The sequence below is a fragment of the Capra hircus genome, chromosome 3 (genome assembly GCF_001704415.2).
Source record: "Capra hircus breed San Clemente chromosome 3, ASM170441v1, whole genome shotgun sequence".
Classification (NCBI taxonomy): Eukaryota; Metazoa; Chordata; class Mammalia; order Artiodactyla; family Bovidae; genus Capra; species Capra hircus.
The window spans coordinates 31,811,235-31,825,220 of NC_030810.1; the positions used below are offsets into that span (position 1 = coordinate 31,811,235).

General features: G+C 41.1%; 1 protein-coding gene across 2 annotated transcripts in view; it reads right to left on the bottom strand.

The window, feature by feature from the left end:
- The window catches only part of DAB1 (DAB1, reelin adaptor protein), a 463,784-nt gene that overhangs the window by 160,041 nt on the left and 289,757 nt on the right, over positions 1-13,986 (bottom strand). For both annotated transcript variants that reach the window (XM_018044685.1, XM_018044682.1), the window contains exon 3: positions 1,374-1,513. In XM_018044685.1, the coding sequence (XP_017900174.1) occupies positions 1,374-1,513 (140 nt within the window). The remainder of the gene's footprint in view (positions 1-1,373; positions 1,514-13,986) is intronic.

A 13,986-nucleotide genomic window follows, 5' to 3' on the forward strand; every position in this document is an offset into this window, starting at 1 on the left:
GGCATACAGATGGCTAACAAACACATGAAAAGATGCTCAACATCACTCATTATCAGAGAAATGCAAATCAAATCCACAATGAGGTACGATTTCACGCCAGTCAGAATGGCTGCTACCAAAAAGTCTACAAACAATAAATGCTGGAGAGGGTGCAGAGGAAAGGGAAGCCTCTTACACTGTTGGTGGGAATGCAAACTAGTACAGCCACTATGGAGAACAGTGTGGAGATTCCTTAAGAAACTGGAAATAGAACTACCTTATGACCTAGCAATCCCACTGCTGGGCATACACACCAAGGAAACCAGAATTGAAAGAGACACATATGCCCCAGTGTTTATCGCAGCACTGTTTACAATAGCCAGGACATGGAAGCAACCTAGATGTCCATCAGCAGATGAATGGATAAGAAAGCTATGGTACATATACACAATGGAATATTACTCAGCTATTGAAAAGAATGCATTTGAATCAGTTCTAATGAGGTAGATGAAACTGGAATCTGTTATAGAGAGTAAAGTAAGTCAGAAAGAAAAACACCAATATAGCATATTAATGCATATATATGGAATGTAGAAAGATGGTAACGATAACCCTGTATGTGAGACAGCAAAGGAGACACAGATGTAAAGGAAAGACTTTTGGACTCTGCGGGATAAGGCGAGGGTGGGATGATCTGAGAGACTAGCATTGAAACATATATATTACCATATGTGAAACAGACCGCCAGTCCAGGTTCAATGCATGAGACAGGGTGCTCAGGGCTGGTGCACTGGGATGACCCTGAGGGATGGGATGGGGAGGAGGGTGGGAGGGGGGTTCAGGATGGGGAACGCATGTACACCCATGGCTGATTCATGTCAATGTATGGCAAAAAGCACTACAATATTGTAAAGTAATTAGCCTCCAATTAAAATAATAAATTTTTAAAAATTACATGGATGAATAAAATCAGTTTTATTAACATAAAATCTTTTACCATATTCATATGGTAGAATATAGAAAAGTTATTAAAAAAATAAAGTAGAAAAATCTATAAAATCTGAGTGACTGTAGGATTTGATGATTTGGTACTTTTATTTTTGTTGGAACCACACAATGAAGATACAATTGAATAAAACGTGATGTGTTTTTATCATATCAATAACTGCAAAACATGGAGTCGCAAAACACATCCCCATAGGAGATGCTTAATAAATATTTGCTAAATGAGGGACATATCCTCCCAATATAAAAATGCAGAGAGTCACCAGGATACTAAGTAGTATAGCAGTATGTGAATAAATAAAACTATGTTTGCCAGAGTGACTGTAATCATTTTTCCCTCTCGGTCATATCAAATGTACACTGTTTAAAATAAAATGTTGGCACAGTACCTTGAGCTTCATCATCGAGTCTTGGCATAACTTGTCTCCCCGAGCTGCGGAAACCTCATCGATTCCAATCAGTTTGGCCTTGTACCGGACCCCTTCACCTTTAAACCTCTTTATCAAAGTGGCTTCACTGCGATCCTGACCTAAAAAGAAAGAAAAGCAGGATTCGGATATGTAGGTGTTCAGGACCCACTGACTTTAAATATCCACAGTTTCAAGACTGGTTCTCTGGTTTACCTAAGTTCAAGGAAAGTCAAATCATTGGATCACGTACAAAAGAATGAGGACACTCCTGGATGCAAATTCTGGCTCTATCCTTCCAAATCCTCAGGAAGATTACATGATTTTCTCTAAAATTGTGTTTTCTCAGGCAGAAACAAAGAAAAAAATTAAAAAGTAACCAACCACAAAGTGGCATTAAGATTTTTAAAAGCCAGATAACACATATAAAATACCCAATATGAAGTCTGATGCACACTAGATTGTCAACAAATGATCATTACCCACTACAAGTTTATGTCTGACACCCTTGTTAGAATAGTATTAGCCCTGAGTCTCTCTGGTATTTCTAGCATTTAAAATGACTTTGGCCAGGGTCCAAGACCCTCCTTACACCCAATTCTATGGGCTGTTTTATAACGAGGCTCCAGAGTAATTGTTTTGTATCAAGTAATGACCCAGGGTCAATTATCAAAGAATGGTTTTACAATATCTCTTCTGTTAACTCATGTGTGCACAGAAATAAGCTTCCACACTCGGTACGGTGCCCCCATAACTTGCAGTGGGATTTCCCAGTAATTATTAGCATAATATTTTGCTACGACACATCAACCAGAAGCTCAAACACATCCACTTAAAATAAAGACAGTAAAGTTACTGTGAACAGAGTATGTGTTTCTTGTGAGATGTTTTATAAACTTTATTCCCATTCTTCACAAAGTTTTATAAACTTTATTCCCATATCCAGCTCCCAGATGAAGGTCATGGAATTCAAATAGCTTGTCCATATTCACACAGTCAGAAGAAACAGAATATATAGGAATTTGAATCTCTCTAACTTCATCAAATGTCCATTAGAGGAGTCACAGGTTGGGGCATTGCTCCTGTGGTTCTTTTTTCTTTTCTTTTTTTTTGGGGGGGTGAGGGGTCACATATGGGATCTTAGTTCCCTGAGCAGGGATCAAACCTGTACCCCCTACACAGAGTCTCAGCCACTGGACCACTAGGGAAGTCCCAAACATGTGGTCCTTACGCCTGGAATGCCATAGGCTTTCCAGGAACATCATGGACTTCAACTTCTGATACCCCCTCCATCATGCCTTCTTTCATCTGCTGAAAATTTAGAGGTGAGGATATCAGAGATAATTCAGCCCATTTCTCTCTATCCACCTGATGCACGTATTGAGACCCTTCTATTAAGCGGGGCTGAGAGTTATTAAAACAGGAAAAAAAAACACAATGGTAATAGCTAACCACTGTGTGATGCTTTTCTACTGACAGAACACGGCATGCATTTCATTCATTTATTCATTCATCCCTTACTGAGCATCATCTCTGTGCCAGATGCTATTACTCACTGGCAATAGATGAATGAGACAAAGTCTATGCCGCTAGAGGCTCAAGTTTTTGATGACTGCAAACAAAAATATGTAGTGTGTTATGTTAGGTATACAAGAAGGCAAAAGCTTTACAGCCAGACATCCTCATGTCAAATCATGGCTCTCACTTGTAAGTCAACTAAACTGTCTGCTGAGCCTCCATCTCCTAACTATGGAATGAAGATTAAACATTCACTTTCAGAGTTATTATGAACAGTAACTTACATGAGATAGCATGTGAATAGCATGCATTCACATGGTAAGTTCTCTATATACAGTAGCTGCCGCCCCTGTTATCAGCTCAGTAAAAGAAGCACCTAGAAGATACAGTTCTGAGAGCAGGAGAGCACAGAGAAGGGGTGTCTGTAGAGTTAGTCCTGGACCTGTTGTCCCCAAATCCCACTTGATATTTTTTCTACCACACTCTTGCTGACTCCTGGTATATTGAAGTTTCTGAATTAATTTCAGTAAGCAAATATAACACATGGATGATTTGTCTGAATGTGTAATCAATGTAAAAATTAAGCCTCTGGGATCAGTGAGGGCAGATGTCAGAGAAAAGCTAAGAACAAAAAGAATAACATTTGCCATGATACACCCTATACTGACATCTAGCTGTAGGCACTGTAGGTCACCTCTCCCTGCATTGCTAAACAATATTTGGTAGGAGTGGCCTATGGTTTGATCTATTTCTTAGGAAGTTTATCTTACTCTTTCTTCAATTCCTGACACTATTTCAATCACTAATGACATCTATTTGACTATCTGGAACTTCCTCTAAAGTTTAACTATAATGGCAATGCCAGGTAGTATTTATCATGTTATGTACAGCACATTATATTCATCAATTTGTTTAGTCCTTAAAATAATCCTAGAGGTAGGTACTCTTACCCAGATCTTATAGACTAGGATCTAAATTGAAGGTCTGAGAGGCCAAGCAACTTGTACAAACCCAATGAGTGGGACCTGAACCTAGATCTGTCTGATGCCAAAGCCCATGCTTGCGGTTTGCTTATGGTCTATGTCCTCAAGCTTGTTCTTTTAATTATGATTAATTGTTTCTCATCTATCCGACTTCCCTATAAAAGTGTCAGTCATTCAGTCATGTCCAACTCTTTGTGACCCTATGGACTGTAGCCTGCCAGGCTCCTCTGTCCATGGAATTCTCCAGGCAAGAATACTAGAGTGCATAACCATTCCCTTCTCCAGGGGATCTTCCCAAACCAGGGATCAAACCTGGATCTCCCACATTGCACGCAGATTCTTTACCATCTGAGTCACCATGGGAAGCCCTTGAGATGATACTTATGCAAAAACTCACCTCACCCAAATCTTTAATATACTGGCAGCATTAAAACGCCAGTGGAAAGATGGCTTGAAAATGGAACATACACATTCCAGACTCCAGGTCATGTCCCAAAAATGTCCATAAGTCAGATACAAAGACAGCCTTAAGAAACATTTGTCAGGGCACAGAGCTCTGCTGAGGAGTACACTTTGTAAGAGGAGGCAGAGCGAGATCAGGTGAATGAGGGCAGAGATTAATAAGAAAATATTAGGCCATTTAGAGGAAAGTAGAGAGTCCAATTTAGATTAGGACCCAGGGCCAAGCTAATTTGTATGAAGGGCACTTATGCAGTAGATAATCCAGTTTCTCATTAAATGCTCCACCATTAAAAGGGTAATTTTTCATGAGCACATCTTGAGCGAGGTCTCAGATATATAAGTTAAGAAATAAATAACAGATACCAGAGCCATAAGGCTATTCCTTCAGGGGCACATATGACTTGAGGGTGTTGAAGGGAGGGTCAATCTTCACGCATCCGAAGTCATCATGAATCCCCGGCTTAGTCGGCTGAAAGTACCACTGACCCTCTGTTTTCGGATGGGCAAGAGAAAGGCCATGTGTTTAAGGAAAATCATCTATCATCAAGCATTTATGATATCGGTCACTGAGCCACAAGTTTTACATGCAATCTTTTATCTTTATACCTGCTTTTTGAGTTTGTCTTTGTCATGAGCCCTGTTTTATAGAAGATGACACCAATGCCCAAAGCCAAGGGCACTGCCAGAATTTTTTTAGGTAAAAGCTTTGCTGAGATTTAATTCCTATACCATTCAATTCACCATTTTAAAGTATACAGTTCAGTGGTTTTAGTACGTTCATAGTTATACAACCATCACTGGTAGCTAATTTCATAAAATTTTCATCAACCCAGAAGGAAACCTGTGCTTGTTCGCAGTAATTCCCTATCTTCCCCAAACCCATCAGCCCTAGACAACCACTAATCTACTTCCTGTCTCTATGGACTTGCTTGTTCTGGAGGCAATTACATTTCACACAAATGGGATCATGTAATATGTGGTCTTTTGTGACTGGCTTCCTTCGCTTAGCATCACATTTTCAAGATCATTCCATGTAATAGCATGTATCATTATTTTGTCTTTTTCTTTCTGAATAATATTCCATTGTAAGGATATACCACAACAGTTGGTGGACATTTTAGCTTCTATTTCTTTAGTATTATGAATAATACTAAAATGAACTATTTTTGTACCAGTTTTTATAGTCATATTTTTCAATTCTCTTAGGATTATACCTAGGAGAGAAACTGCTGGGTCATGCAGTAACTCTGTTAAAACTTTGTGAAGAATTATCAAACTGTTTTTCCAAAGTAGTTCTACCAGTTTAAAATCTCACAAAGTATGAGGGTTCCAATTTCTCCGCCAGCTGTTCTTGCCAACATCTCTTATCGTCACTGCTTTTTAGTCATCCCAGTAGGGGTTTCATGATATCTCACCATGGTTGTGTTTTGCACTGTCTGCAGGACTAGTGATGTTGAGCATCTTTTCATGTGTTCATTACCCATTTGCCTATCCACTTTGGTGAAATGCCTATTTGAACATGGTATGCTGAATTTGACTCCAGGTCTTAGGCAAAATGCCATGCTTTTTTAACCATTAGGCTATGGGGCCTCCTGTGACCTGTCACAGCACTAACTACTTCCCACTTTGTGCCACGGTCACTTGAGTAGATGTCATATGGAGCTTGTTGTAAATTGCAAGATAGCTTACTGCTAAGGCAGGCACAAGTACATACACCTCGCCTGATATTCTCGTATCTTGTCTGATTTAATCTTCTAAGGTTACTGGAAGGACGTGCCATCATTATTCAAGAGGAAGAAACTAAATCCAGAAAGGTAGCTAAAGTTATTTCAGTTACGGCTCAGAACAGAGCCTCATCCTGCGGTACTCTGAGGCCTGAGCTCCTCCACGGGGAGCCCTGAGCTCTGGATTCAGATGACCTGAGTTCAAGTCCCAGCTCTCCCACCCCTGCCATAACTGCATGGCCTTAGGTAAGTTCCTTTACAAGGTCTTCCACAGCATCCTTCTCTGTTCAGTGTAGAAAAGAACAGTTGCTCCCATATAGGGTCACTGTGTAGGTCAACGAAATGCCACACAGACAGTATGGAGGAGAGTGAGGGGCAAACAGTAAGAGGTAATCAATGTTGGCTGCTGCTATCTAGATGCTCATATTCCCAGTGTGTCTGGGACAGTCCCTATTTATACCTTATGTCCTGACACTGCTATACAGCACCCCTCATTATTCTGAGAAGTATCCCAGTTTGGATGACGAATTGTGTGGTCACCCTAATTATATTATCACCATCTGTACACTGTACTGCCTCGGCATGTTCTCTGTGCGAGGCACTGTGCAGATTCCTGTGGCACCTAGGGGAGTGAAAAGTGTCTCTTCTCCGGTCTGGAAGCCACATTTCAGAAAGAGACACAGATAGCTGTACAAAATATTGAGATGATCAGAACTGTGAATGTCATATAGAGCTGAAGGGAGAAGAAATTGTTTCTGCTTGACGGGGAGAGGACAAGCAACCGCTGCAGAGGTGAGATGACATTTGAGGAAGGATTGTAAGAAGCAGAGATTCAACAAATAGAAAAGTAAGGAAGAAGTTTTCTAGAGGAATTAAGATTACGGTAATATTCAAAGACAGGGACTAGTCATGTTAGACTGAGTGTTTCTCAACCCTAGCTAAGTTTTATTTGTTTGCTTGGATTTGTTTCTTTTATTTAAACTTTTATTTTATATTGGAATATAGTTGATTAATAATACTGTGACACTATCAGGTGTACAGCAAAGTAACTCAGTTATACATATACATGTATCTATTCTTTTTCAAATTGTTTTCCCATTTAGGTTGTTGAATAATGTTGAGCAGCGTTTCCTGTAGGTCCTTGTTGGCGATCCATTTAAAATACAGTAGTATTTAAAAGTCAATCCCAAACTGCCTATTGCTTCCTCCCACCTCTCCTCCCTGGTAACCATAAGTTCGTTCAATGGTTTCTGTTTGGTAAAAAGTTCATTTGTATCATTTCTTTTTAGATTCTGCATATAAGTGATATCATATGATAGTTCTCTTTCTCTGACCAACTTAATTCCCTCAGTATTATAATCTCTAGGTCCATTCATGTTCCTGCAAATGGCATTATTTCATTTTTAATGGCTGAGTAATATTCCATTGTATATATGGACATCTTTTAGACATGTTTTAGAATTATCTTGGCAACTTTTTCAAATACTACTCCATAGATTTTTAGTATATTGGTCTGGAGTGAGCCTGAGCCAATCAATATGCTTGCAAAGTACTTTGTTTAAGCACACAGCTCAAGTGATGCTAACAAAGGCTGGAGGGACTTAATCAAGAAGAGTTTTAGAAGTCAAGCCAAAGCTTTTGGGCTTCTTTAGACCACAGGAGCTATTAATGCTATGGTCTGTTGTGAGGATAGATTAGATTAAAACAGTAACAATAGTGTAGGAACATTTTGAGAAGTATAAAACTCTCATTGATTCTTTATTGGTTGATAGATCATTCATATTCAAAAATATATATGTGTATATGTGTGTGTGTGTGTGTGTGTGTATATAGTGAGTGCTCACTATAAGTTCTAAGGTGCTAGAGATATAGTAGTGACCAAAATATAGAAATATCTCTGTATTTACAGAGCTTACTTTCTGGTGGAAAAATCAATAGATTATTGCAGTCATTTTCTAAGTATAGTTTAATTAAGAACTGCCCATTTAAAACACACACACACACCCCACACACACAAAAAACAGGGATTCCTAAATCCCACCCATTCAGATACTGAAACTAGTGGCAGAGACCCAGAAAATTCAGTTGATTCAGACACTAGTAATCCTGGAAGTTCACCAGGAACAGAAAGAAGTCAAACAGCAACCTTCTTATGCAGAAAATTTCCTGGGAGGTGCTATTTCTCAAACTGAGCCCTCAGAATGAGAATTTCAAAACAAAGTTTTGCCATTTAGAACTAATACTTAGAGACTTTAACCATGGCCAGAACTGTATGGTTGCACTTTGTAGAGCTCACTTTACTGTTTCACATTAAATGTGATGCTGTCCACATATTTTGAATCCAGAGCCAGAAATTCAGAGAGGTCACGTAGCTTAAATTGACTCATCTAGGTAAGTTTTATGCATTGGAGAAGGAAATGGCAACCCACTTCAGTGTTCTTGCCTGGAGAATCCCAGGGACGGTGGAGCCTGGTGGGCTGCCATCTATCGGGTCGTACAGAGTCAGACACGACTGAAGTGACTTAGCAGCAGCAGCAGCAGCAGCAGCAAGTAAGTTCTACAGCGAAGATTTAAACTCAGGTCTGCCTAAATCCACAGAAGCAGGGTCTCTGGGAATTTTTTTAGTTTTTAAAATCACATCTCTATCTGTAAAATATTTTTGAGCATACAACTTTAAGATAGGTATATATTCAGTGTAATTAAAATTAATGTCCTTAACATATCTTACAAAGCCCTGACAAATCTGGTCCTTGTTGAATGCATGGCCTCATTTTTGGACCACCCTCCCCTCTACTTCTCACATTCTCACCACAATGGCCTTCATCCTGTCTCTCAAAAAAGCCATATTCTGAGCAAATGTATGCTGGGCTCTGCAGTTTTGCACCTGCTGTTCTTTGGACCTTGAAGCCACCACACCCCCATCCTCATCCTGCCTCATCCCCCTAGCCCCTCCCCACTTCCCTTTGACACCTGAAGTCTCAGCACAATGCCACAGGCCCAGGATTCTCTATCCCAGCAGTCTATCTGGGAGGTCCCCTCTGAGACGTGACCACAGTACTCTCCTGATAAGCCCCCTGCCTTCTTGCAACAAATTAATCTCATTTGTAATCATCTGTTTAAATTCCTCCTTCTCATCCCTCTGGAAGGTCCAGAAAGCCCAGGACTGTGTTAGATTTGTTAGCCAAGGTATCCCTGGAGACTGGCCTTTTCCTAACAAACAGACCCATTTTCACTCAATTCCCTCACAGCATCTGACACAGCACTGTGGCACCTCAGCGACTTTGTCTTCAAGCCTGTTTCTTTCTCTGCACTTTCGATCCCTGTGGATGGGGTGCGTTCTCTGAACATAGCATGGTGCCAGGCAGAGAATGGACCCACAGTTCCCAGCTCTACTGAATAACCGAATACACAAATACAGTTATTTATTGATTCAAAAGAGGCCACTGACTCCCAGAGTCTGGATCACTCTGGGGAAGTGGACAGGGTCACTATAAACCCCTTCCAAACAGACTTTATCTCCAATCCACTGCATGAGACTGGGTCACTAAGTCTTCAAGGAATAAAATCCCTAATGGGAGGAAGCAAATGTCACACCTACAGTTAAGTTCACTGTTGCCTTCGCTTCATGCCATTAGGGGAAGAGCATTCCTCAGTCTCATCACAACCTGCTCACCTCATAACCGGGAAATGACCCTCTGAATTTAGATGGAGACAGTGCTGAGGACACCCAGGAAGCTACCTGTTTTGAGCAGGCCTCAAGGATGCTGTCAGGAAGAAGACCACGTCCCCGTGTTGGAGCAGAAGGCACTCCCAGCTTGGAAGTCCCACACTGGGAGTGACCTTGTAGAAACATCAATAAAAACAAGCCCCTTGGCCAGAAGCCTAGATTACAAAGAAGCAGGCAGTTAGCATTTCCTATGACACTGAGGCAGAGAGCCCACAGAATTCACTGGAGCCATAATCGGTCTCCCACTCCAGGCTGTTCACTCAGGACAGCTAATGGCCAAATAAACGAGATTTCACACCCACGATTATTCTCTCTTTACCTCCCCCACGCATCCTAGATTATAATGATCATGGCCACAGAAAGCCAAGCAAGAGCCAGGATTGTTTTTTCCACTGCGGGCAGTCTGGCTGTGAATTCTTCTAACTTTTGACAGTTACCGTATTTCTCTGTCTAGCAGAGGTCAACACCAACATATTTCTTATGTTAAGCTGAACATTCAATTCTCTTTTTTAGATACTTAAACACCTAAGGAGGTGTCTTAGCTCAGGCTGCTATAACAAAATACCACATACAGGGTGACTTAAATGGCAGGCATCAATTTCTCCCTGTTCTGATGTCTGTGAAGTCTAACAGCAAGGTGTTGGCATACTTGACCCTCAGGAAGGTCCTTCTTTTTGGCTGGCAGATGGCTACCCTCTTGCTGTATCTTCACACAGTGGAGAGAAAGAGCAAGTGAGAGAGCTCTGATTTTGTCTTCTTCTTCTAAGGGCATGAATCCCACCAATGGGGCCCCACCCTCATGACCTAATCACAACCTAATTATCTCCAAAAGGCCCCACTTTCAATGTCATCTCATCAGAGGTTAAGGCTTCAATACGTAAACTTTTGGAGGGTGTCGGGGGAGGAGGGACAAACATTCATTCTGTAACAAGAGGCTGGAATGAGGAAGGAAAAGGGAAAAGCTGGATGACATTTGAAAGCAGGTGTGTCTGTTCCATAATCATAAACTATTTAATTGAAAATTGAGAACCACCTTGGAGGCAGACTGCATCCCACTGAGAAACGAGGGAATGGAAGTCAGAAGGGAATTGAGGTCAACAGTATTGAATACAAGGCCACGCTGCTAGTGAGGGGCATGGTTGCCTAACTCCAGGGTCAGAAGGCACTGCAGTAGCTCTGTGCCTACCTGTGTATGTGGGATTCCGGGGTAGTCATTCAACTTTTGAATGTTAGTCTCCATCTATAGAACGCTATAGTTATTTGTAGCCCTCTCTAGGATACTCCTTATTGCCAAATTCAGACTTAAATGGAAGAAAGTAGGGAAAACCACTAGACCATTCACATATGACCTAAATCAAATTCCTTACGATTATACACAAGAAGTGAGAAATAGATTCAAGGGATTAGATATGATAGACAGAGTGCCTAAAGAACTATGGACAGAGGTTCATGACACTGTACAGGAGTCAGGGATCAAGACCATCCCCAAGGGAAAGAAATGCAAAAAGGCAAAATGCTTGTCTGAGGAGGCCTTACAAATGACTGTGAAAAGAAGAGAAGCAAAAAGCAAAGGAGAAAAGGAAAGATATACCCATTTTAATGCAAAGTTCCAAAGAATAGCAAGGAGAGATAAGAAAGCCTTCCTCAGTGATCAGTGCAAAGAAATAGAGGAAAACAACAGAATGGGAAAGACTAGAGATCTCTTCAAGAAAATTAGAGATGCCAAGGGAACATTTCATGCAAAGATGGGCTTGACAAAGGACAGAAATGGTATAGACCTAACAGAAGCAGAAGATATTAAGAAGAGGTGGCAAGAACACAGAAAAACTATACAAAAAAGACCTTCATGACCAAGATAACCACAATGGTATGATCACTCACCTAGAATCAGACATCCTGGAATGCGAACTCAAGTGGGCCTTAGGAAGCATCACTATGAACAAAGCTAGTGGAGGTGATGGAATTCCAGTTGAGCTATTTCAAAACCTAAAAGATGATGGTGTGAAAGTGCTGCACTCAATATGCCAGCACATTTGGAAAACTCACCAGTGGCCACAGGACTAGAAAAGGTCAGTTTTCATTCCAATCCCAAAGAAAGGCAATGCCAAAGAATGTTCAAACTACCGCACAATTGCACTCATCTCACATGCTAGCAAAGTAATGCTCAAAATTCTCCAAGCCAGGCTTCAGCAATATGTGAACCATGAACATCAGATGTTCAAGCTGGATTAGAACAGGCAGAGGAACCAAAGTTCAAATTGTCAACATCAGCTGGATCATTGAAAAAGCAAGAGAGTTCCAGAAAAACATCTACTTCTGCTTTATTGACTATGCCAAAGCCTTTGACTGTGTGGATCACAATAAACTGGGGAAAATTCTGAAAGAGATGGGAATACCAGACCACCTGACCTGCCTCTTGAGAAATCTGTATGCAGGTCAGAAAGCAACAGTTAGAACTGGACATATACCAACAGACTGGTTCCAAATAGGAAAAGGAGTACGTCAAGGCTGTATATTGTCACCCTGCTTATTTAAATTCTATGCAGAGTACATCATGAGAAATGCTGGGCTGGATGAAGCACAAGCTGGAATCAAGATTTCTTGGAGAAAAAATCAGTTACCTCAGATATGCAGATGACACCACCCCTGTGGTAGAAAGTGAAGAACTAAAGAGCCTCTTGACAAAAGTGAAAGAGGAGAGTGAACAAGTTGGCTTAAAGCTCAACATTCAGAAAACCAAGATCATGACATCTGGTCCCATCATTTCATGGGAAATAGATTGGGAATCAGTGAAAACAGTGTCAGACTTTATTTTTTTGAGCTCCAAAATCACTGCAGATGGTGACTGCAACCATGAAAGTAAAAGATGCTTGCTCCTTGGAAGAAAAGTTATGACCAACCTAGACAGCATATTAAAAAGCAGAGACATTACTTTGCCAATGAAGTTTTGTCTAGTCAAGGCTATGGTTTTTCCAGTAGTCAAGTGTGGATGTGAGAGTTGGAGACTATAAAGAAAGCTGAGGGCCAAAGAATTGATGCTTTTGAACTGTGGTGTTGGAGAAGACTCTTGAGAGTCCCTTGGACTGCAAGGAGACCCAACCAGTCCATCCTAAAGGAAATCAGTCCTGAATACTCATTGGAAGGACTGATGCTGAAGCTGAAACTCCAATACTTTGGCCACATGATGCAGAGAACTGACTCATTTGAAAAAACCCTGAGGCTGGCAAAGGATTGAAGGTGGGAGGAGAAGGGGACAACAGAGTATGAGATGGTTGGATGGCATCACCGACTCGATGAACATGAGTCTGAGTAAACTCTGGGAGTAGCTGATGGAGGCCTGGTGTGCTGCAGTCCATGGGGTTGCAAGGAGTTGGACATGACTGAGCTACTGAACTTAACTGAACTATGGTAGTTGCTTCCTTGGTGGCTCAGTGGTCAAAAATCTGCCTGCCAATGCAGGAGACGAGGGTTTGATCCCCGGGTCAGGAAGATCCTCTGGAGAAGGAAATGGCAACACACTCCAGTATTCTTGCCAGGAGAATTCAATTCCACGGACAGAAGATCCTGGCAGGTTATAGCCCAAAGGGCTGCAAAAGAGCTGGACGTGTCTTAGTAACGAAACAACAATTAGAACATTTGGAAGGATTTGGTGAGATAATACACATTGTGCTCTTAGCACACTCCCAGGCACATGGCAGTCTGTCAATAAATATTTACTGCCTTCCTCCTCCCCAAATAATATGTTTCACATTAAGCACCAGTGGCCCAAAGCTAACCATAGCAAAGTCACACCACTTTAGAAGTTATGGTCCCAGCTGTTTGGGATTTTTTTTTTTTTTGGTTTCCTGGGAATAAAGTTGCAATTAGGAACAGGAAGTTCCTTCCTGAAGGCTACAGGGAGATGACCTTACGAATTATTAACACAGTATCCAAACAGAGAACTCCTCCCTTCTTCTACATATCTCTCTGAATTACTAGTCCATTCATCTTGATGATAAGAAAATTTCAAAGAGTTCCCCACCCCCAGCCTACCAACATCATTCTGTCCATTGCTGAGAAAGCTCTATTGTTTGTTAGGTTGTCCAATTTAAGAACAGATTGTGGGGAGAATCTCAGGGCCCAGGAGCAGAGACAACTTATTTTATTTAGAATTCTATCTTGCAGTTATCCAGGTATTGATT